The sequence below is a fragment of the Bombyx mori genome, chromosome 6, assembly GCF_030269925.1.
Source record: "Bombyx mori chromosome 6, ASM3026992v2".
NCBI lineage: Eukaryota > Metazoa > Arthropoda > Insecta > Lepidoptera > Bombycidae > Bombyx > Bombyx mori.
The window spans coordinates 387733-411662 of record NC_085112.1 but is presented as its reverse complement, the minus strand read 5'-3'; the positions used below and the strand labels follow the sequence as shown (position 1 = coordinate 411662).

General features: G+C 43.6%; 1 protein-coding gene and 2 long non-coding RNA genes across 7 annotated transcripts in view; 2 read left to right on the top strand and 1 right to left on the bottom strand.

The window, feature by feature from the left end:
- The first annotated feature begins 18 nt into the window (after nucleotides 1-18).
- On the top strand, nucleotides 19-2079 carry LOC134199019 (uncharacterized). The gene is made up of 3 exons (XR_009973334.1): nucleotides 19-174; nucleotides 967-1100; nucleotides 1378-2079. It is a non-coding gene; the product is annotated as an uncharacterized LOC134199019 (long non-coding RNA).
- Nucleotides 2067-23211, bottom strand: SCRB11 (scavenger receptor class B member 1-like). Of its 5 annotated transcripts, none has more exons than XM_038011378.2 (12): nucleotides 23072-23198; nucleotides 17603-17656; nucleotides 17330-17422; nucleotides 16465-16559; nucleotides 15745-15908; nucleotides 14335-14482; nucleotides 13395-13595; nucleotides 12198-12322; nucleotides 6293-6546; nucleotides 5983-6101; nucleotides 5016-5141; nucleotides 2067-3546 (listed from the first exon to the last, which is right to left on the bottom strand). In XM_038011378.2, the coding sequence occupies exons 3-12, from the start codon at nucleotides 17379-17381 to the stop codon at nucleotides 3322-3324; spliced, it is 1509 nt and encodes a 502-aa protein (XP_037867306.1). In that variant the 5' UTR covers nucleotides 17382-17422; nucleotides 17603-17656; nucleotides 23072-23198; the 3' UTR covers nucleotides 2067-3321.
- The window catches only part of LOC134199020 (uncharacterized), a 36534-nt gene continuing 23118 nt past the window's right edge, over nucleotides 10515-23930 (top strand). The window contains exon 1 of the long non-coding RNA XR_009973335.1: nucleotides 10515-10632. This is a non-coding gene — a long non-coding RNA (uncharacterized LOC134199020). The remainder of the gene's footprint in view (nucleotides 10633-23930) is intronic.

The following is a 23930-nucleotide window of genomic DNA, read 5'->3' as shown; positions in this document are numbered from 1 at the left end:
AGTTGTTCATACATGATAGAATTAAAACTAATTTTCGTTGGGAGAGTTTCTCGAATAAGAAGAACCGGTGGGGACATTCATATGTGTGATCAAGCTCACAAGCTTCAGACTGTGACGACCACATGAAATTGAGAAAATTAATGAGTAAATAACTTAGGATTTATTTACTTTTTGGTGAGTCGAGTGATGTGAATCTTAAACTTTGACCAAGATCGATGCAACCTTATCGAATTATGTTTTATTGCCCTAGCAGGCAGACGAGCATACGGCCTACCTGACGGTAAGTGGTTACCGTTGCTCATGGACGTCAATAATGTCAAACACCGCTTGAAATCTAGAATTGTCAAGACTACGTTCTTTGCGACCACATTTATTTAATGTATTGCACTCCAACCTCAATTAACGAGCTAGATAGAAGAGAATTACCCATTTGCTATCTTTCTACGATGTTCGTCTTCTTGACAGTTCATAGAAGATGCTGTAGTGAAAACATATACGCATAACAAGTCCTTTGGCTCAAGAGAAGTTTGAAACATAAGCATGTACCACAGATAAAATATAAAGAGTTCTAGATCTGGCTCGTCGACCCCACCAATGACGTGTCCACTAATGATCATCAGATTTTGTGTATTATGGGAATGATTTGCATTAATATATTTTAGTCCTAGTATAATATCACATACCTCACTTTGTAACTATTATTAAAACTGGTCCCACTTCTGGCTTTTTCCTGATGTTATTAAAAGTATTTGACTTTGTATTGGATTTGCTGACTTAAACTAGTTACAGTATAGTAGTAAATATAATAGTAGTACCATCTCATCTCGTCGCGTAGATGCTGCAAAAGGCGACTAAGGCATTTAGTAACATCTAGAGCTCTCGAGAAGTACAACACCACCTATTTATTGTCAAGGGCGGAAATACACATCGAAAATACTCAACTCGGAATGCTCTCGACCATTGTAGGGATGTCGTATCCACTGTAAAAGCGTGCAGAGATGGCACGAGTTATTTAGTAATCGGAACTACTCGAAGCGAAACAGCAAACGGATCATCTGAAGCGAAGCGGAAGAAGGGAATTAAGAATTTTAAAGTGCTCTGTGAACACTCACAAGTGCTAATACAGTTTTAATTCATACTTCGGTAGAATTTTTATTGATCCCGAACCCCAGCGCGTAACATCATACCACGTAGTCCGGATTACTGTAGTTGCTATGAAATTCAGACTCGTATCTCGATCCAGATCAGTACAAGTATGTTGCTGGCCTCATAACCTGGAAGATATTGGCCTGAGGTCCTTGAATCAGCAACGACTCATTCTTGAAAAAGGCGAGTTGAAAAATACTTTCGTACAGAGGGGCTTTTATTTTTTGTCAGGAGGAAATCGCCGGACTTCCGCCCTCCACTGGGCATGGCGGGCGGGGCATGTCGGAGTCGAACCACAACTAAAACCTCCTATCGCTCAACAACCAATAACCAAACCTCGCATGAGACAGAACTCATAAAAAGGCAAAGGGGGAAAGTGAAGCGCTGAGTGCAGAGTACATCTCTCCCATCACCCTCGCCCTCGGGACGCCGGACCGGCGGTGGTCAGCGCCACAAAACCAGCCCTCTCGGTCGGGAGGCTATCCGAAGCCCGCCTAGATGGACCGGTTAGAATGGATTAACCTACGGAACACCCCGCTGGGTCAAAACCAGCGTGGGTCGAGGATAGCCGGCCTTCCATCACTCGGATGCTCTTACGTGAAAAGCAGCTTGCACGTCGTCTTTTAGGCCCCCTTCGCCAGTCCCCAGACCGACATGTGAGGGGACCCGAAACACTTAGAGGGCCAGGGCTTGGGCAAAATCTGCCTCCCTGGCCCCCGCTCGACGGCGGCGGGCCTGTGCGTCTCTCATGCGGCCCCGCCGCCTCCTTCTGCGAGATGGTGCACTCGCCGAAGTTGAGCATCGCCTTCTACAACTCGTCGTCACCGAGCATCGATGCCATAACATTCAGCAACAACAAGTCGTTTCCTATTTTTACAGAGAGGCTACTGGGTAATTTTTACACTAAATAAAAACAAAAATTACCATAAATAATTGTTTATTTCAAGCATACTTCGGTTTGTACTCTAACAATAAATTAACTATATCCTATACTTTAAAAAACCTTACAAATAAACCTATGAGTATATTATAAATTAACTGAAATATCTACGGCTAACCGTGGTTGGCAACGGTGGACCGAAACCTCAACTTGGATACTTGTGACTACTCATGCAGCACAGAATTATGCTGAGTGGAACAGGAGGGAGAGAGGGAAAGGGAAGTAATAAATTTCAAACCTGTAGAAACAAAAATACGGATGGTAGGGTTTATTCTGTATTCGCCTCTTTCTGCAGCTGCTAAGCGCAGTGTGTGTAAGCCTCTATGAGAACACTCTTTGTGTGTGCATTAGTATGTAGCGATACAACGGTGTTCGAATCCCGCCGGGAGGTATGTACCAATTTTTCTAATGAAATACGTACTTAACAAATGTTCACGATTGACTTCCACGGTGAAGGAATAACATCGTATAGTAAAAATCAAACCCGTAATTGCGTATTTGCGTATTTACTGGCGGTAGGACGTCTTATCAGTCCGCACAGGTAGGTACCATCACCCTGCCTATTTCTGCCGTGACGCAGTAATGCGTTTCGGTTTGAAAGGCGGCGCAGCCGTTGTACTGTTAATAGTGAGACCTTACAACTCATGTCTCAAGGTGGGTGGCGGCTTTACATTGTAGATGTCTATGGGCTCCGACAACCATTTAACACAAAGTGGGCCGTGAGCTCGTCCTCTCATCTAACCAATAAAAAAAAACTCTTAAGACTCGGACTTCATGTTTCAAGGGGGATACTGTCTACAATAACAGATAACTACTTGACACATTGGGTTTAACTTGAGCTTGTCCGCACACCTATTAAATTGGGGTCAATACTCTAGAAAGACAAATTCCATATCAACCGCTTTCTAGTTTGAAGTAGCTGTGGGCGAAGGGTGTTGGGACGAATATGTTTACGTTTCAATTCTTCGTTATTTACCAAGAATGAAACACATGAGTTAGTTGGATCATATGGATGGATCTGGATTCACTGGGTTACTGTTATCACATGTTTCGATATTTGGTGCTCTAGGTCTGATTACACTAGTTGTCACTGATATGTATTATCTTGGTCTTATTACACACGAGAAGACCGCTTACTTGATGCACTATCTAAGGCCAGGTTTATCTCAACCAAGCTTGATTGCTCAGGTCTAACTAAACATGACTCACACAATGTTTCTTTTGTATAATTTAACTCAGGAACTTAGTAGTGGTTGTGCGCTAATTTTTCCTTGAAGCGGTGTGAACGTCTTTGGGCCTAGTTCTCTACGACGCTCCCGCCAGGCCAGCCTTCCAGAATTCAACAAAAGTAAAATGCCTAGAGAGCACGAGATTATTTCTAGAATAAGCAATATTTGCGGGCCCGTTTCGTACATTAACTTTAGAGAGGACCTCGTTTCTTCTGGTGGTTCCGGTAAGGTCTGAAAAAAGAGAATTTGCTTTAGAAGCTGAAAATCTTAGACTGCTATCTCGTCAACAGCAGACTACTCGTAATCAACTAGGCAAGACGACTAGCCTCCTCATTTAACCACATGTGCTCATGCTGAAACTAGTATTTATTTACAAAACTAGTATATTATGTAGCTATACATTTTATGAAGCAAATCCACATCGTCGTGTTATGAAAAAGATGTTACAACCAATTCATTGTGTACGTAATTATTAGCAGCTAAGTCACTGATCGTAATTAAATTGCTTTTTGTTCGAACACTCCCGGAGAACGCGATGCCACGCGTGCCACGCACTCGTGCTGAACACAGACTTCACACATGGATCTGCTGCTAGTGTAGTTTGAAATTAATTGGTATTTGTCAGTACGCACGTGTTAGTATGCACTGCTGCCGCTCGGTAGTTGTTCGCTTGATTAGTCAAATTCATTTGTTTTTATGTCCAGCAATTAACGAGTCAACTACCACTTTAATCATGCAATGTTTCAGGGGCTACTTATTTTAAAATTGTATATATGCCCGGCTTAACTATCGAAAGGGAGAGGACAGTTTGCTTTCCGTCTTGGTGTATCCCACACAAAAGTGCATCTTCTATAATTTCGGCTAACGGTTAGTGATGTTTTTGGACAATAAAACATTACTTTAGCAAGTAACTTTAACAAAAGCGACTTTTTGCAAACTGTTCAGTCCAATGCCGAACACTTTGGGTTTATTTATTTATTTTATACACTTTATGTAAAATTTACATTGACGGACATAATGCCTAAGGCATTCTCTACCAGTCAACCAAAGGTAGTGCAGAGAAAATAGCGGTAGGTGAAATTAAATTTATATAAAGTTACAAATACATATACAAATACATATAAATATACATATACACATACATACACATACATATATACATAGAGAGAGAAAGAGAGTATTCTTTATTATACCAAAAAACAAATAAACAGTGCGATACATTAAACACAAAAAGAACAATTGGCGGTCTTATCGCTAAGAGCGATCTCTTCCAGACAACCATCAGGTGGTCAAGAATCATTTGGAAACGAACTACGCGCAGTGTACCAATCTAGTGAAATACATATGCATATATGTACACAGTCATATACACATACATACATATATCAGTAAATATACATACAATTAATACACAATGTATTATAATATAATAATAATTATTAAAAAAAAAGAAATAAAAATTAAAAATGTTGCTTCTTTACACATAAATAAGAATTAGCAATTTACATATAAAAAAAACTTACAATACCTTGAAACATTTATACTATTGAAATAGATACCATTTTCAGAAATCTACCTTATCACACATTAAACATAGTAATTAACATACACACATACAATAAATTTATACAGTATTAAAAGGAATATATTAATAATTAAGGGTTTAATGTGGGCGATGTTAGGCTCATGAATGTACTCACGATTTTGGCTCGCGCTATAGGCACTATTGTGTCGGAGAACAGCCGGGACTGGTGGTTGAACGTCAAGTCCGTCGTCATGATGTTGAGCTGCAGCTCAAGAGTCGTCCCTATTGTTAGACCTGCCTTCTGAAATGTAGCACAGTTGATTAGCTACAATGTAAACATGTTTTTTACAGGTTATAGAACTTCTATGGAAAGTATTAGGCTCCCCGCGTACTAGGCAGCCAAGCTGCGGCAACCGAAATATTTGAGCAGCCAATCGACGCCAAGTTATGATCTTTTCGTCGAGCGATTTGCAATTTATCTCGTAAAAACGAAAAGCAAAGAAAAGATACTGGATTCATCCTCTTTTTCTAGAACGGCATTCAAAAAACTCATTCTATAACTATTTTAAAGATGTTCACTACATACACAGACCGGTTTTTTTTAATACAAGAGATTGTTATTTATTTTATTTTTTATTGCTTAAATGGGTGGACGCGCTCACAGCCCATAGACATCTACGACGTAAATGCGCCACCCACCTTGAGATATAGGTTCTAAGGTCTCAGTATAGTTACAACGGCTGCCCCACCCTTCAAACCGAAACACATTACTGCTTCACGGCAGACATAGGCAGGGCGGTGGTACCTACCCATGCGGACTCACAAGAGGTCCTACCACCAGTAATTTTGTACGCAAATTATAACTTTTGTGGGTTTCATTTTTCCTTCACCGTGGAAGTCAATCGTGAGCATTTGTTAGTACGTGTTTCATTAGAAAAATTGGTACCCGCCTGCGGGATTCGAACACCGGTGCATCGCTAGATACGAATGCACCGGAACGTCTTATCCTTTAGGCCACGATGACTTCCTGAAATAGCTGGAGAAGTTTTTTGTTATGATATTTTTTTCCACCCATCTAAGCAATAAAAAAAAAGATACAAGTTGTAGAGTGGTCAAATATAGTTCGGAAACTATGTACTTACTGGATCTACCAACAAGCTACTGTCATGAACGGCTCTGTTTGGTTTCAGGCCTTCAACTTTTTCAAGCAGTAAAGGATCAGCGTCGAGAAAATGTGATTTCGATAACGCCATTGGAAGATCTGTATTAGAAAATAATTTTATTTATACTAATCTCCCATTATCCACTTTTATTTTTATTTGCCCAATTTTATTTTAACCAATCAAAAAATATATTCCAAAACATAATATAAAACCTAATTCTATGTGTGATTACGTGGACTCGTGGACTGATATTGGTGATAATAAAACCAGGAACCACACCAATACTCACGGTAAAAACAAGACGACAAATCCATAAGGCCAAAGGGGCACCATCCCTTACTGTCGCATATCTTGGTGTTCTCAAATGTACTGTTACTGTACCCGTACACAAATAATTTGGCTCCCAGCTTTAGGTCCTCTTGGGTTTGGTACTTCATTTGGAAGCTTTTGCAGATTCCCAGGCGGTACAAGTTAACTGGGGTTTGTGGAGTCATCAGTGGGGGAAAAGCTGCACCTTCATATGTGTCATTAAATTCAAAATACCTGAATAGTTGAGATAAAGGCAATTAATTACAAATGTACGAAGAGGATAGGAAATTGCGTTAGTCAGTTAATTTATAAGAGATAGTACCACACTGCTTTCCCTTTCTATAAAAAATCCCGTATAACAGGTATAAAATTGAAAGGCTAACTAACTCAGTGGCCGGCAAACTTATTAGCCTTTTTTTTTTTTTTTTTTGGTCTGGAGGAAATCGCCGGAATTCCGCCCTGTTCTGGGGATACTGGGCGGGGTATGTCAGAGTCGAACTGACTAAAACCTCCTGTCGCTCAACAACCAACGTCCAAACCTCGCATGAGACAGAACTCATGACAAGGCAAAGGGGGGAAAGTGAAGCGTTTAGTGCGGAGCACATCTCTCCCATCACCCTCCCCCTCGGGACGCCGGACTGGCAGTCGTCGGCGCCACGACCACCAGCCCTCTCGGTCGGCAGACTGTCCGAAGCCCGCCTAGATGGCGCCGGTTAGAGTGGGTTACCCTACGGAATACCCCGCTGGGCCAGAACCAGCGTGGGTCGAGGATAGCCGGCCTTCCATCACCCGGATGCTCTTGCGTAAAACGCGTGCAGAGCAGCTTGCACGTCGTCTTCTTAGGCCCCCCTCGCCGGTCCCCAGACCGACATGTGAGGGGGACCCGAAACACTTAGAGGGCCAGGGCTTGGGCGAGATCCGCCTCCCTGGCCCCCGCTCGACGGCGGCGGGATTGTGCGTCTCTCACGCGCCCCGCCGCCTCCTTCTGCGAGATGGTGCACTCGCAGAAGTCGAGCATCGCCTTCCACGACTCGTCGTCGCCGAGCATCGATGCCACAACACTCGGCAACGACAAGTCGGTTCCTATTTTTGCGACGAGGACACGGCGCCACCCCTCCCATGCGGGGCAGGCAACGAGCGTATGCTCTGCCGTGTCCAAGTCGCAACCACAATGGTGGCACTCTGCCGTCGGCTCGGCTGTGATCCGGTGCAGGAACTCACCGAAACAACCATGCCCAGTGAGCACCTGCGTAAGCCGGAAAGTGAGGCGTCCTCTGTCACGATTCACCCAATCCACAAGGACCGGGCGAATCGCCTCGACGGTCCTACGACCAGCCGAAGGATCGGCCAGCCGTCTGGACCATGACTCCAGCACGGACCGCCGAGATTGGGCCCTCCGTGCTCTGACCACACTGGGGCTGGGACGCGCCCCGCCCCGGGCACGAAGTTCAGCCCGCCACCTATAGTCAGCGGCGAGCGCCTCCGCTTCCAGAACCCAAGGCGGCGTCCCAGCCAGTACACACGCCGCCTCAAAGGAGATGGTGCGATAACCACGGATGACCCTGACCGCGATGGTGCGTTGCGGCCGTTGCAGCAGCTTCGCCACCCCCACGGCCAGGGACTGGCCCCACACGGGCGCCCCGTATAGGGCCATTGATCGCACCACCCCCGTATAGAGACGGCGCGTCACCTGGTCAGGCCCCCCGACGTTGGGCAGAAGCCGGCTTAGCGCGCCGGCCACCCCCAACAAACGAGGGACCAGGTTCTGAAAGTGAGCACGGAAGGTCCAACGACTGTCCAGAATGAGGCCGAGGTACTTCAACTGCACCCCGACCCCGATACGGACGCCTCCAACCACGATATGGGCATCGACAGGTGGCACTCTCCGGGGCCTGTGGAACCACATGGCCTCGGATTTACTGAGCGCCACGTCGAGGCCCAATCTCCTAATTTTGCCGACGACATGCGCCACCCCAGCCGTAGCAAGACGGGCAGACTCAGCAAAACTCCCCCCCGGGCCACGACCAACGTGTCGTCCGCGTAACATACTACGCTCAGGCCCGGGAGGAGGGCACCTCTCAGCACCCAGTCATACCCGATATTCCACAAAAGGGGGCCGAGCACCGACCCCTGTGGAACACCGCGCACGACCGGGAACCGGTGCAGGATCCCACCATGTCCGGTACACGTGACCGATCTGTCCTCTAAGTAGGAACCCACCAGCCGGCGAAGGTAGGGGGGCACTCTATGTCGTTCCAGCGCCCCCCCTATCACGGACCAGGGCAGGGTGTTAAACGCATTGGCGATATCGAGCGACACCGCCAAAGCCACCCCACCCCTGGAGACGGCCTCCTCCGAGAGGGCCCGCACGCGAAGGATCGCGTCTACCGTTGAGCGGCCCTCTCGGAAGCCATACTGCTCCGCCGACAGATCGGGTCCCACCCCGACCAGATGCTGGATGATGCGGGCTGCCAGAATGCGTTCCAGCAGCTTGCCCACCTCATCCAGCAACACGATGGGACGGTACCCGGCGGCAGTATCCGCCGGGCGCCCCTCCTTTCTCAACAGCACGAGTCTGCCCGTCCTCCACGATGAAGGAAACCGTCCCGACTCGAGGCAGGAGTTGTAAAGTCTCAAGAGTCGGTCCCCTAGGGCACCAAGAGCCAAGGCCCAAACCCGGCCATGGACGCCATCCGGGCCGGGTGCAGTGTCCTTCGCGCACATTTTGCGAACGGCCACACGGAGCTCCGCCCCCGTTATATGGGGCACCTCAGCAGGGACTTCGCCGTCGTAGTCCGGCGGCGCGTCCATAGCGGGAGCGACAAATCCCTCCCGCTCCTGCGGGAAAAGCACCGAGACGATGTCCCGCAGCTGCTGAGGCTGGAGACGTTCCGTGATCGGGGGGGCCCATGGGCGCATTTTATTGCGCACCATATGATAGGGCCGCCCCCACGGATCCTCATCCAGCGTCTCCAAGAGACCCTCCATGTGTTGGTTCTTGGCTCTTCTGATGGCCAGCTGCAATGCCCTCTGCGCGACGCGGAATGCGCCGTGCAGCCGGGCCTCTGCTGCCGCGAACACAATCGGATCGTTGCGCCGCGGCAGGCGGCGGCGGCGATGCCTGGCGCACTCGCGCCTCGCCCGAACGCACTCCACGCGGAGTTGCGCAATTTCGGGCGACCACCAGTACGCCTGGCGATTAGGAAGTCGAGGGCCGATCCGGGGCATCGACGCATCACAGATGCGACGCATCGTGTCCCGGAACCACCCTGCCTCTCCCTCGACCTCGACCGGGTGTGGACGCATGGGCGCCCACGCCGCCACCGTAGAGGCTTCCATCAGGAGCTCCTTATTCAGGCGCTTCAGTGCCCACTTGGGGAATGACCGGGACGCACCACGGGGGTGGTCCCCGTGGACGTCCGCGACTGTGGAGCGGGCGGAGAGATCAAACCGAATATATCGGTGATCTGACAGTGTCTCCGCCCCCTCCAAAACTCTCCAGTCGCGGATACGGCGTGCGATGGCCGGGCTTGCGAACGTAACGTCCACAATAGACTCGCCCTGCCACCGCACGCACGTCGCAACCGAACCTCTATTCAACAAACAGAGGCCGGCCGCGTTCGCCCACCTCTCCAGTAGCCTACCACGAGCGTCCGAGCGGGGGGAGCCCCATGCGACAGACTTCGCATTGAGATCCCCCGCGAGAATCACTGGACGAAACTTATTAGCCTAAGAGCTAAATATGCAAATTAAAATGACATAAAAAAAAATTAGAGCCAAATCTGTTTGTAAATGTAGTAAGCATTTATTGCATATTATTTATTGCATTTTAAATTTATTGCATATTATTTATTGCAATTTTAATTTTATGCATATTATTTATTGCAAATCATTAAATAAATGCTATATTGTATACTGTTTCGATTAATTTATCTAATATTCGATATCAGTCAGGGGTGCTGATATTAAATGACCGTACATACTAACCGGCTTTTTCGTCTACAGCCGGATAATATTAGAGGCCGGGCAAGCCCAAAGGATATTTGTGCCAGAGCCACACTCAAGAGTTCAAAGAGCCGCACTTTGCCGACGTCTGGGTTAACCGATGCGACAAAACTATTAAAACTCCTCTACAGTTTCGGAAGGTCGTTAATCCAATGCATTTATAGCGTTCAATAGCCATTCCTTAACTCTGATGAAATCTACAGCCCTATTTTACTGTTTTCAGAGCCCTTTTTTTGGGATTGAAGGATTTCTGGTGTCCCAGAGGCCTTTCCAGCTTCATCGGGATTGGTGAGCGAACACGGTCTCGGTCGGGAGGTGAGTCCATAGCTCATAGATACCTTCTTCAAACGAGGCTTGCGGAGAGTACTTCATGGTAGCTTGGCTCTGCCCCTGGAATTGCTGACTTTTTTTTTTATCGCTAGATGCGTGGACGAGCTCACAGCCCACCTGGTGTTAAGTGGTTACTGGAGCCCATAGACATCTACGATGTAAATGCGCCACCCACCTTGAGATATAAGTTCTAAGGTCTCAAGTATAGCTACAACGCCTTTTTTTTTTTTGGGTGGAGGGCCGAACCTCCTACGATGTACCCGCGCAAAAGGGGCGCGCGGGGTATGTGAGACTCTACGATCTGCATAGTGTTGTGAGCAGACCGCGGGCCCAAGGATTTTAGGGCCCACCCACTAAACGACTCCCCTGCACTCTTACACCCGACGTCCGATCCCCTCCGAGGTCAGAACCCGGATGAGGTAGGGGGGCTACCGCGGTCAACACTACAACCAGACGGCGCGGCTCACCCCAAGGACGCCCAGCCGACGGAGCCTTCGAGGCGAATCGAAGGCTCTGAAACGTCAGCCGTCTCGGTACGGCAGCCCGTCGGACCGCCCGGACGGTGCCGCTGGTGTCCCGGAATACCCCGCTGGACCAGAACCAGCCTGTCGGGTCGGGACGCGATATACCGTCGACCGGTCGCTCTATTTACTCCACGGCAGCGCGCTAGAGTGCTGGTAGCGCGCCACGCGGCCTCACTCCCTCAGGTCGCCCCTTGACCTTCGCCGGGGGGAGGCCGCTACCTACATAGTTACAACGCCTGCCCCGCCCTTCAAACCGAAACGCATTACTGCTTCACGGCAGAAATAGGCGCGGACTCACAAGAGGTCCTACCACCAGTAAGACGTCCATGAGCGACGGGTGACCACTTACCATCAGGTGGGTCTTATGCACGTCTGCCTACAAAGCTCGCCGTAGGTATTTTGATTTAATAATTTTTTACAAAATTTTACACTCCCATATAGATTCCATGGAACTGCTGTCGAATATTTCTATCAACACCCACTTCAGAGCCCGAAATTCGCATTGGGTAAACCTCTTTGCGTTGCGGACATAGAAAATACCTATAAACCTCAGAACTGAGGAATACAAATCAAATCAATCAAAACTATAACCCTATGGTAAAAATGGTCAGGCAGTATAATGATTTGGCTAAATGTCACGGTAACCTTTATATCTTTGAATCTAGACTCAGGGGATTTGTCTGATGTGTGAAGGATATCCCATTTAACAATGGCTAGTTATCAATATTTGTAATTTCAGTTGTTTTCAATAGCCAAAGCTATGTACATTCAAATGGATTTGCTGAGTGCACATACACTATTTAGATTGCAATCCAGATTAGATCTAGGTACTACTTGTACGATTTAGCTAATATATACCGTAATGATTGTAATTTGTTTTGTGCATCAATAAATAAATAAAAAGGCAATAAAAAAAAACATTAATGATCACAAACAAAAATTCATATCTGGTAAAAATTGCTTTTCTTAGATACTTAGATACTTAGATTCTTAGATACTCGATAAAAAAAAACAAATAAAACTCACTTATTAACAGAATCGTTTGAATCAAACATCTTCTCTTTGCGTGTTCTCTGAACATTTAAAACTTTGAATTTATCTGCTCCTTCTCTACCCATTTCAATTCTGTATTTAACATATGGATCGTACAACTGGAAAACAGGTATTACTAACATAGATTAAAATTATGTTGTTGATGTGTAGTGAAACCAGAGCTTTTTCAGTTTGGCTTTAAATGATTTTCAAGAATCAACACTCTCACTATCATCAGCTTAAGTTAGCAGGTGAGCAACAGAGGTAGCCTCAGCATTACGTGGGATGTGCTTGCAAAGTTCTTTGAATTATTTTTCTAAAGATGCATTATTTCTAAGGGTGCTCTTCCTATAGTTTAATGAGATTTTAAGGAACCATGATTTCTTTGTTTTATTACAATATTACTTATCATATACTTGATACCAATTCGTTAAGACTGTTTCAAGCGCAGGGGCGGTAACTGAAATTCGAGCTTGTTTTGGCATCTTCCTCACATAAATAAAACTAACGTGATTGTGCACTTGTAAATCATGTGACTATGCATTTTCAGTGAGGTAGAAAGTTCGCGCTTTCACTATTCAATCGTCAAAGAACGCAATTTGTTATGCTTAATTTGATTAAATCCATAAAATAGGTCTAGCTTAGTAAAATAGATCACAGTAGTTTTTTGAATTTGTGCATCCCAGTTAACATATTCGAATCCATGTTTTAAATTTCCCCAATCATTCGGTTCTGATTTGTATTGTAGGCATAGTACATAAATGCACACTAACAAAAGTACAAAGCATTTTTTTCTCCATTCTATCAGCCCAGAGACGTCCACAGCTGGACATAGGTCTCCCCCAAGCTTCGCCACAAAGATCGTAGCTGCGCTGCTTGCATCCAGCGGATTCCCGCGAACCTCAATAGGTCGTCGGTCCATGTTGTGGGCGGCCCACCCACGCTACGTCTTCCGGTATGCGGTCGCCACTGAAAAACTTTCTGGCCCCAACGGCCATCTGTTCTACGAGCAATGTGCCCTATCCACTGCCACTTATACATCGCAATTCTTTGGGCTATGTCGGTTACCATAGTTTTCTTGCGAACCTCCTCATTTCTGATTTGATCTCACAGGGAAACTCCGAGCATAACCCTCTCCATTGCTCTTTGCGTGACCTTGAGCCTTCTCATAAATCATTTCTTACAGCATACCTTTTCTAAGATTCCTATACTGTCATAGTATATCGAGCCTGGAGCAAGAGTTTTGGCTATAGACACAATAGGGTCGCGGAAACCCCAGAGGCAACTGTGGACATCCCTCGCCACGATCCCCTCGGTATCAACCTGATTCACCAGGATGTTATAGAGCTGTCGGACCACGAAGGGGTATGGTTCCATTAAAGTCGACACAGTCTAAAAGAGAATAATTCAACATTAATCTAAATAAATAGAAGATACTCTTAGCTATTATACTAGAGTTGGTAAATAATGAACAAAAACAGTGCAAATCAGTTTCAATCTGTTATCTATATATATAAAAATGAATCGCTGTTCGTTAGTCTCGTTAAAACTCGAGAACGGTTGGACCGATTTGGCAAATTTTGGTCTTGAATTATTTGTGGAAGTCCAGAGAAGGTTTAAAAGGTAGATAAATATGAAAATGCTTGGAATTAAATAAAAATAACAATTTTGTTGTTCCTTTGATGTGTCCCCGGTCGGACGGATTCGGATTCTTTTTGTTTGTTTTAACTTTATTTTGTACAAAAGTTTAGGTCTTTTATTTATCGATTGAGGCACTACGAAGTCTGCCGGGTCAACTAGTGATTTTATAAAACATATTATCCTTTATTCAAATAATGATTTCACTAGATAATTTTTGAATATATGTATTATGTAGTTCAACAATCGATATCAGGTTAATGGTTGATGCGAAAGGCAAGAGACCGATATATGGAGTGCATAATTATGAAAAGAACTACAATTAGCCTCGTGTGGATACACGTTGATGAACAAAAGAGAGAAGTTCAACAATTGTCTTTAAAATAAAACAGAAAACTAAGGACATGAGCTAAGAGACGTCAGTAAAAAAGTTAAAATAAAAAATCGACTATCGTATATTTTCCAGGGTCAATACAGTAAGGAGAGTACATACCAGTAAGGAGATGTTAGGCACGTTCAGTGTAATATCCTTCGGATCACCTACTGACTTATCAGGCATGAAAACAGTTCTCAACTTCGGTGTAAACCTGATTACTGGTGCTTCATTATCAAAATCTATGTCTTCATTACTTCTGTATTCTCTGAAAATTCAATGTTCTTTTTAAATTTAATTATAAACAAGATAAACCTTATTACGTAGAAAATATTATACTACTTAATTTTCTTGTATTAAATGCTGGTAGGACGTCTTCTGAGTCCGCACGGGTAGATACTACTACTCTGCCCATTTCTGCCGTGAAACAGCAATACATTTCGGTTTGAAGCCACAGTATTGTAAGAACTGAGATCTCAGAACTATTGTATCAAGGTAGGTGGCGGAATTTACGTTATACATGTCTATGGGCTCCGGTGACCATTTAACACCATGTGGATCGTATCATAGCAATAAATAAAAAAGTCAAAAAAGACATCGCATACCGATGTCTTCTGATCAGTAATCCCTATTACATATTATCTAAAATCGTCTGACTTGATTTAATGTATTAAGTTATTCGTGAAAACCTCAGAAACAATTAAACTAACCGCAACTACATTGTTCTAACCTTTTAATTAGCGTACAAGGTAAACTAGTCAAGAGCTTGCAAGAAATGGTTGTCACCAGATCCAACGAAGTCAAAGAGCTTCCATTGTTTTGTTCGTTAGCTAACTCGTATCTCGTAACTCATTAGCTCCTACGAGTATGGTAATTATCGGATTTACAAAAATCTGATTTTAATCGATAAATCTAGACTTTGTGGTTCATTTTAATCCATCCATTGTAAAGCCATCGTGCCTTCTGATTTTAAGTGAACCTATACTAATATATAAATCTACAGTGGTTTTTTTTCTTATTGCTTAGATGGATGGACGAGCTCACAGCCCACCTGGTGTTAAGTGGTTACTGGAGACCATAGACATCTACAACGTAAATGCGCCACCCACCTCGAGATATAAGTTCTAAGGTCTCAGTATAGTGACAACGGCTACCCAACCCTTCGAACCGAAACGCATTAGTGCTTCACGGCGGAAATAGGCCGGGTGGTGGTACCTACCCGTGCGGACTCCCAAGAGGTCCTACCACCAGGTTTTTACGGATGTTCCGTTATATCTACTGAACCATGCATCCGATTGACTTGAAACTTGGTATCCACGTAGAAAATACATGTACTTAATGGATAGGCTAATATTTATATGAGTGTTGGACTCCCTACACCAGTTGCGGGGGCGTTAATGATGAGAATCTTTGTGGGAGTGAGAAATAATAGTGTTAATTTTAAATGGCCAGCGAAGCGAACGGGTACAGCTAGTACCGTAATATAACTGAATGGGTTTTGAGTTCATCAAAAAAGATGAATTCGCTTACTGGTAAACAAATGGGCCGATTTCTTTCATTTTCATCTTCTTGTCTGCTCCATCGAGGAACCTCTCGGCGTTGGTCACGTTGAAGAGGTAGACCTCCAGGAGAGCTCCTTTTAACTCCTTTTTCAAAAAATAGGAGAGCAAGCTATTCTTCGTCAATTTTAATTGCTGTGGGATAAAATGTTTAACTGTTACATATAATTTTTTGTGATGACGAACTCAAATACGTAATCATAGATTTTGATAGTCACAAAGTTTAGATTATTTGTCTAAATGAGGCTTGAATATAGTGCTACGGTGTTGACAGAGCTTATGTACTTATGATTTGGAGAACCGTAAAAAGGGAAAAATATCAGTGTGATTTCAATCTAGGGCTTAATGGCGTAGCACACTCTCTCACTAAATAATCGTGTAAATACGTTCTGGTTTTTGGAAAAATTATAATTTTCGTTACTATTGATGGTAGGACGACTTGTGAGTCCGCACGGGTAGGTACCACAACCCTGCCTATTTCTGCCGTGAAGCAGTCGTTAATGCGTTTCGGCTTGAAGGGTGGGACAGCCGTTGGAACTATACTGAGAACTTAGAACTAATATCTCAAGGTAGGTAGCTGCATTTACGTTGTAGATGTCTATGGGCTTTGGTAACCACTTAACACCAGGTAGGCAGTGAGATCGTCCACCCACATAAAAAAATAATTATTAAGTACATTGCTTTCACTTACATATTGTGCAACCAAAAATATAGGGTCAATGAAAATAACTACTACAGGTATAATTAGGAATGCTACGCCGAAGGCGGCACTCGCCAGTATATTTCCTAAAACAAATGTAAATTAGATTATTGAGGGCTTGTTTTTAGTCAGTGCAGTTTGGTAGCACTTTTGTGTCTATTTCTGACATGAGCCAGTGATGGGTTTGAGTTAGAAAGGGTGTGACAGTCCTTCATACAAGATACAGTTGAAACTTCGATTTAATTGTCAAAGACAGTCAAGGGTGGTAGCATTCACACTGTGATATCCATGAGCTTAACTGCAATCATTACTAGAAGGGGATAAAATACGCCTTAAAGGTGCCATCACATTATTATCAACTGGTCCAGTTCAGTTCAGGTTGGTTTTTTCTTATGTACGGTAGCGAAACATGGGTGGCAACCCAAAGAAACATGCATGCCATTCAAGTTGCTGAACTGAAGATGTTGAGGTGGATGTGAGGAGTGCCCAGGCTTGATAACATCCGCAACGAGTATGTGCGTGGAAGCCTAGGTGTACGGGACATCGCTGACAACATACAGGAGAGTAGGCTGAGGTGGTATGGTCAGATAAAAAGGAGGCCACCTGACTACGTCGGAAATTGGCACTACTGCTCGACCTCCCCGGTCGGAGACCTAGAGGTAGATTCAAGATAAGGCGGAAGGATGTAGGGCAAAAGGAAATGCAATGTTGCTGACGAGGATGTCGAAGATAGAGCGAAGTGGAGGAGTAAAATAGGGAAAACTAACCCCACCAACATTTGAGATAAATAGCTAGGAAGACAGATAGATAGAGTGTCCTCAAGTCAAGTTAATAAACACGTCAACGATCAACTTACTTCTGCTTTTCATTTTCGCTTTGATGCTGTTCCTTCGCGTTTTCACAACCATGCTTGCTAAGTTTCAATGTCAGTAAAGGGTTGTGAGATGATCTGTAAAAATTTTAAACTGTTGTGTTGTTTGAAATTTGATATTTCTATCACAATTGTTCACCATCCGAAGGGACAAATCTATCCTCGGCTGATAGGTAAGAGGCCGCGTGTAATTAGCAATAATCGTGATTCGCGATAGCTCGATTGTAATACGTACATATAAATAATGTAATGAAATACCTTTATTATATAAAATTCTTTAGTTTTTAAAAAGGATTTTTCTTCAGTGTCATTCTGTAAAAAGAGAGGTCAGTTTTGTATAACTTATTAATACTGTTTACTGTTTTATTTTAAATATTAATTTTAAAAGAGATTATGTGATTTAAATGTTGTTTTCTTATTATATAGCAGAGAACGCAATTAAGTCTTTAATTAATATATTTATTCATTCTGAAATACTCCATGTTATTATATATATTTAAATTATAAATTCTTATAAGGCTCACAATACACAATACAAGCTAAAAATAAGATACACAAGAAGGAACAACAAGTCAAAAATCTGACTTGTAACATAGGCCATGCGCGCGCGACTAACATGAAAATAAATGTTATAAGTACACAACGTTCCTTACAATATAATGGTGGATATATTATTTCTGTCCTCTAATTGTATTTATAACGCGTGTTGCGGTGTGGTTGAGCATGTTTAATTAGCTGTTATAATGTATTTTAAGGTTTAGCTTTAATTGTGTGCTATAAGGTACACACATCATGCGACGGTTGTCCAACGTGAGCTAATTAGCAGGTCACGTTGAATATACAGGCAATTTTAATAGCCAATTAATATATTCAAAAGTCCACCACATCACGTTACATACAATTAATTAAAAAAAAATCTCACATTATTGTGTAGTGCTTTGGGAAAATACCGAAAGAAATCTGCGCATATGGGAACTTTCAAGACGGCCTACTTTGGGTATATTTAGCTGACAGTAGATTTGTTTTGCCACGTTTTTGATACATATTTGTATCTTGCTTTTCCTTAGTTAGTTAAAATTTAGAATGCTTCCCGTATTTGGATGTATTTATTTTCAAGCTCTTGTCAAATCACCTCATTATTTTTTAACAAATACGTCAATGAATCAATTCTCAATGATTCCATCGACCTGACATCCTATGGGAGGGTCGCGTGTCTGGTTTTAATGTTAACCGCGGAATCAGGATCAGGCGTCGAGTGAGAGTGCAGGGGAGTCGTTTTGTAGGTGGTCCTTTAACATCTTGAGCCCTACCCTTTAACATATTCGGCCACCGAGTTCCACCAGGGCCCTAGACTGAGGAACCTTCTCACAATACGCGCCATGCTATGAATGACCGGTATTGGCATCAAGCCCCTAGCTTACTTGTTGTACAACTATTGACAATGATAGTTGAATCAACATGCCACATGGCACATGGTAGTCTCGTGGATCAGGTCTAAATATTCTATCTACTCATCCTTTTCTGCCTCCAGCTTAAGCATAAGCTCCTCGTCATGTGGAATGGTGGACTCAACCAACAAAGCTCGACGCCAGACCGATCTATTGTCACGACTATTATATCGAAGTTTACGAAGTTATGATAAATATTTAATTTATTTTATTGTTTAATATTTAAATTATTATTAATAATATTTAAACTATTTTATTTTCATTGTTTTAATGAATGCTACTATCAACTGGTAAATTTAATTTAATTATCGTCGCATACTTTTTTTTTTCAAATTATTATCCTCCATCTTAATTTCATTATTAGCAATTAACTAATTTAAGTAAATGTTTGGCATGTGACAATAAGTAGTATTACAATTTATATTGAATTGAAGATTTGTATTTAAGAATAATTATGTTTATAATAGAGTTTTTTTACCGACGAAGTTGCCCTATTACAATACTGGCCCTTTAAAAGGTTTTTTATTACACGTATGAAATCTAATATATAAAATTCTCGTGTCACAATGTTCGTTCCCATACTCCTCCGAAACCACTTGACCGATTCTCATGAATTTTTTTATGCATATTCAGTAAGCCTGAGAATCGGCTACTATCTATTTTTCATACCCCTAAGTGATTAGGGTTGTCCACCCCTAACATATTTTTTTTTATTTGGACATTTTTTTTTTGTTATAATGAGGTATTATGTGGTTGAATGAGGTTTTGTTATTTTTATTATATACTCCCTCATCGTTCACAGCGCTACATACCTCTTTCACTCATTTACCACACCCTTACACACTTACAATAAGTTAGTTTTTTTTTCTACACTAGAAATTCCCTAGAAATCTTATTTAAGGCAAAACAATGTTTGCCGGGTCAGCTAGTAGTATAATAGAATAAAGTCTAAATTGAAGTGAGTTTCATTGAAAGATTTGGAATTCAATTTCAAATCATTTGTTCATTGATTATTGTTTTTTTTTTATTGCCCTTGTAGGCAGACGAGCATACCGTCCACCTGATGGTGAGTGGTTACCGTCGCCCATGGACTTCAGCAATGCCAGGGGCAGAGCCAAGCCGCTGCATACCGCTTCATACTCTCCACAAGCCTCGTTTGAAGAAGGACATGTCATAGTGCTCCGGAAACACCGTGGAGGGGGCTCATTCCATAGCCGGATGGTACGTGGCAAAAAAGACTTCTGGAAACGCACTGTGGACAGTCTCTACATTTTTATCTTGTTCATCAATATGGACACGATAAAAATGTGAATATTGATGGAAATAAGGGTTCCGTTGTGGTAACTATGGTGGTATACATTAAATGAGGTGTCACATGCGGAGTGATCATTACTAACGAACGTACTGTTATAGCGGGATTCGCCACGTAGTTTTAAAAAAATGAAATACGGAGTTATGGAGGTCCGACGACAGTCACGCGCACTGATTTAGGAGGATAGGAGAAGACTTGACCGTTCAGGTCGAGAAGTTGTAGAAGACTTGACCGCTCGGGTCGAGAGATTGAATCAGACTGTCCGTTTGCGGGGCGGACGGAACAGGAGAGCTTGGGAATGCTGATCGTGCAGCTTGGTTAGGGCTGTCAGCCAAATAGTATTCATACTAGGGTTATAACAGTACGACTCGTTATTACTTAGAAAGTTTCCGACATGAAATTTTTTATATTAACGATTATGTAGGAAAATATTGATGTTGCTTGAAACTTCGGGAGATCTCAAACCCACGCGGGCTACAGAAGCTAGCGATTCCATAATCCCACGTCCACTTGATAACAACAGTGAGAAGGTGAAAAAAAAATTATTTTATGTATTTCATTATATATGTACGTGTATGTATATGTTTATGTTATTTATGTGTGTAATTGTGTATGTTTATAGTCTGGTATATTATGTATTAGTGTTTTTATTTATTATTGTTACTATTATTGTTATTGTGTACTGTATCAATAAGTAAATTGATTAGATTGTACTTTTCTACCCACCTATGTAAAGCTCACCCTCTTTAAAAACGGTTAGCTGGTAGAGAACTCAATTGTTGAGTTAATTGTACTTTTCTACCCACCTATGTAAAGCTCACCCTCTTTAAAAACGGTTAGCTGGTAGAGAACTCAATTGTTGAGTTAAGCTCGCCATGCCGAAGTGCCACCACAGCAGTGGCTGCAACGAGGACACGGCGGAGCACACGCTCGCGTACTGCCCCGCTTTCGCGGAGCAGCGCCGCGTCCTCGTTGCAAAAATAGGACCGGACTTGTCGCTTCCGACCGTCGTGGCTACGATGCTCGGCAGCGACGAGTCCTGGCAGGCGATGCTCGACTTCTGCGAGTCCACCATCTCGCAGAAGGAGGCGGCGGAACGGGAGAGGGAGAGCTCTTCTTCCCTCTCGGCGCCGTGCCGCCGCCGTCGGGCCGGGGGTCGGAGGAGGGCGTTTGTCCAGCTCCAGCCCCTATGAGGAGGCAGTCTCCTCCCGGTGATGGTCACGGGGCGACCTAAGGGGGTTGAGGCTGCGCCGCACGCTACCGTCACTCTAGCGCGCTGGCACCAGGAGGACGGGACGGCGCGTCGGCGGCTGCGGACTGCGATGCGGTCCGCATTTTCGTCGTCGCTGTCGTCGCCGAACATACTGTTGAAGAGCAACCCGGTCGGCGGTGTATCGCGTTCCGACCCGGCAGGCTGGTTCTGGCCCAGCGGGGTATCCCGGAACACCAGCGGCACCGCCCGGGCGGCCTGGTAGGGCCGCCGTACCGCGGAGACTGACGTCGTTGGTCGTCGACTATCGCCTCGACGACCCGTCGGTCGGGCGTCCTCGGGGTGGCGCCGCGTGTCTGGTTGTAGTGTTGACCGCGGGAACCCCCCTACTCTGAACGGGTTCTGACCCCGGACGGAGATCGGACGTCGGGTGTAAGAGTGCAGGGGAGTCGTTTAGTGGGTGGGCCCTAAAATCCTTGGGCCCGCGATCTGCTCTCAACACCTGCAGATCGTTGAGTCTCACATACCCCGCGCGCCCCCTAGGCGCGGGGACCTCGTAGGAGGTTCGGCCCCCGGCCCGAGAAAAAAAAAAAAAAAAAAAAGTTCGCCATTTTGTAACTTTTCACAATTATTATATTTTATTAACTATGTGTACAATAAAAAAAAGGTGTTATAACTTTTGGTACTGAATAACTTTGAATAATAATATATTTCTTAGCTTAAATTAGGAAAAAATAACTGAGAGGTTTACGAATACTAAGACACGTTTAAAAAAAATGCAAAAGTACCGCTTCATTGTCCTCAAAGCGCTCTACAAAGCTGCGTCACTAGTCGCTTAATAAATTGAAATTAACAAGATATCCGTGACCAACATCAGCTAGTTTACGTCGGAATCGGTGCGAGAAATGAAATATAGACGCATTTCATTCCTACTCATATTTATTAGGTGAATTAAATAAACTTATATCTACTTTTTAATTCCGTGGACGGCCAAGAGGACAAATAAATCTATCCTGGATCAGCTTCGCATCCGAGTCAGGCTCTCAACAATCTGTTACTAGCTCTGATCCTCAGCTACTTCGGTCATATTGCACGCCGACAGTCAGATAACTTGGACAAAGTGATTGTGACGGGAAAAGTAGAAGGAAAGAGACCCCGCGGCCGATTACCTAGCCGTTGCAGTTGGTGTGATCAAGTAACCGCTCTAACTGGGTTGCCAGTCGCAACCGCCATTCGAGCAGCCGAGGACCGGACGAGATGGAAACAGCTCACGAGACAGGCAACGGTCAAGTTTCAGGGACACGACCTTCAGCAAGAAGAAAGCGACGAAGAATAATATCTACTTTTATGAACTAATATTGAATATATATTTCTAACAAACTAACGTCGATATGTATTTTCAATGAAAATCAAAGATAAACAAAACATTTCGTGCACAAACCAGAATACAAAAAGAAAACCAGATGTTCTTATTTCTGCCGCACAACAACTAATTACCCTTAAAGTTTGAAGGGGATATCTAAACTGAATAGTTGGTTATTTCCGTAAGAGGGTGCCGATACAAATGTTTAAATTTAGGTGTCTCGAGGTGAGCAGCCACACTCACAAGTGTTCACGAGTGTCTATGGGTTCTGGTAACTGCCTAACGTCAGGCGGGCCTTAAATCCACCTCAAAAAATAAAAAACTTATGTGCACATATTTGTTAAGTTAAGTATAAATTTCGGTTACCGATAAAACAATAATTAAATATACTCACTGTGTCGATCAAATGCCAGTTCTCAAATGCGAAATGCGAATTCAAATGCCCTTGGCTGTTACAACACGCTTAAAAAATACTGTAGTTAAAATGATTTATTAAGTAAAAATATGAACACTCAAACGACTCACAGCTTAATGAGTTAGTAATTCTGAGCAGTTTGTATTTATGTTTTCCTTTTAGAGTTCTGTAGACGAATACGAGACAGTGAAATCTTTTTAAATCTTAAATTCTTGAACGACGGGTCTCCGCACAACAAGGTTACACTTTTACCTGAGGGCTCTCCGTCTGGTCTCTGCGGCTCCTACAGCAAGTCAACTAGCTGCTTAAGGTTATTGACGACTTTAGAGAGTGCCTGCTATTTACGGCTTTACAATTTCTTCAAGTCGAAGCATGTACGAGTATGCTTTGGCTCTGCTCCTGGCATTGCTGAAGTCCATGGGCGAAGGTAACCACTTACCATCAGGTGGGCCGTACGCTCGTCTGCCTACAAAGGCAATAAATAAAAAAGTGCCTCCGTGTGTGAGTACAGTAAAAGCTCTTTATTCGCGCGTTATATGTTCCGTAAATATGCGGCGAATACATAAATTGAACGGCAATTTACATATATGTATATGTATGTGGGATTATAGGGTACACGCTTATAAGTGATAAAAAAACAAGAATTTATATAAAATTGAATTTAGTTCAAGTTTTTAACTATATATTTAGATTAATCTTTATCAATCAGGCTTAACAACACAGTTTAGGCATAGTTGTAATGAGGTCTATTTTACTTTTTGAATAGTCCATTTGACGACGCGCTTACAAAGGATATTCGATCGATACGTAATAGAACCCTTTGATGTGTGTACCAATG

Excerpts from the sequence above, each read along its gene's own strand:
- SCRB11 (XM_038011377.2), bottom strand. The coding sequence starts at position 17,381 with ATGGTTGTGAAAACGCGAAGGAACAGCATCAAAGCGAAAATGAAAAGC. Across the intron at positions 6,102-6,292 it reads TTTGTCGTCTTGTTTTTACC|ATCTTCCAATGGCGTTATCG; the intron begins GTGAGTATTGGT and ends TTTCTAATACAG. Across the intron at positions 3,547-5,015 it reads CTATAGCGCGAGCCAAAATC|ACCTTACCGGAACCACCAGA; the intron begins GTGAGTACATTC and ends CTCTTTTTTCAG.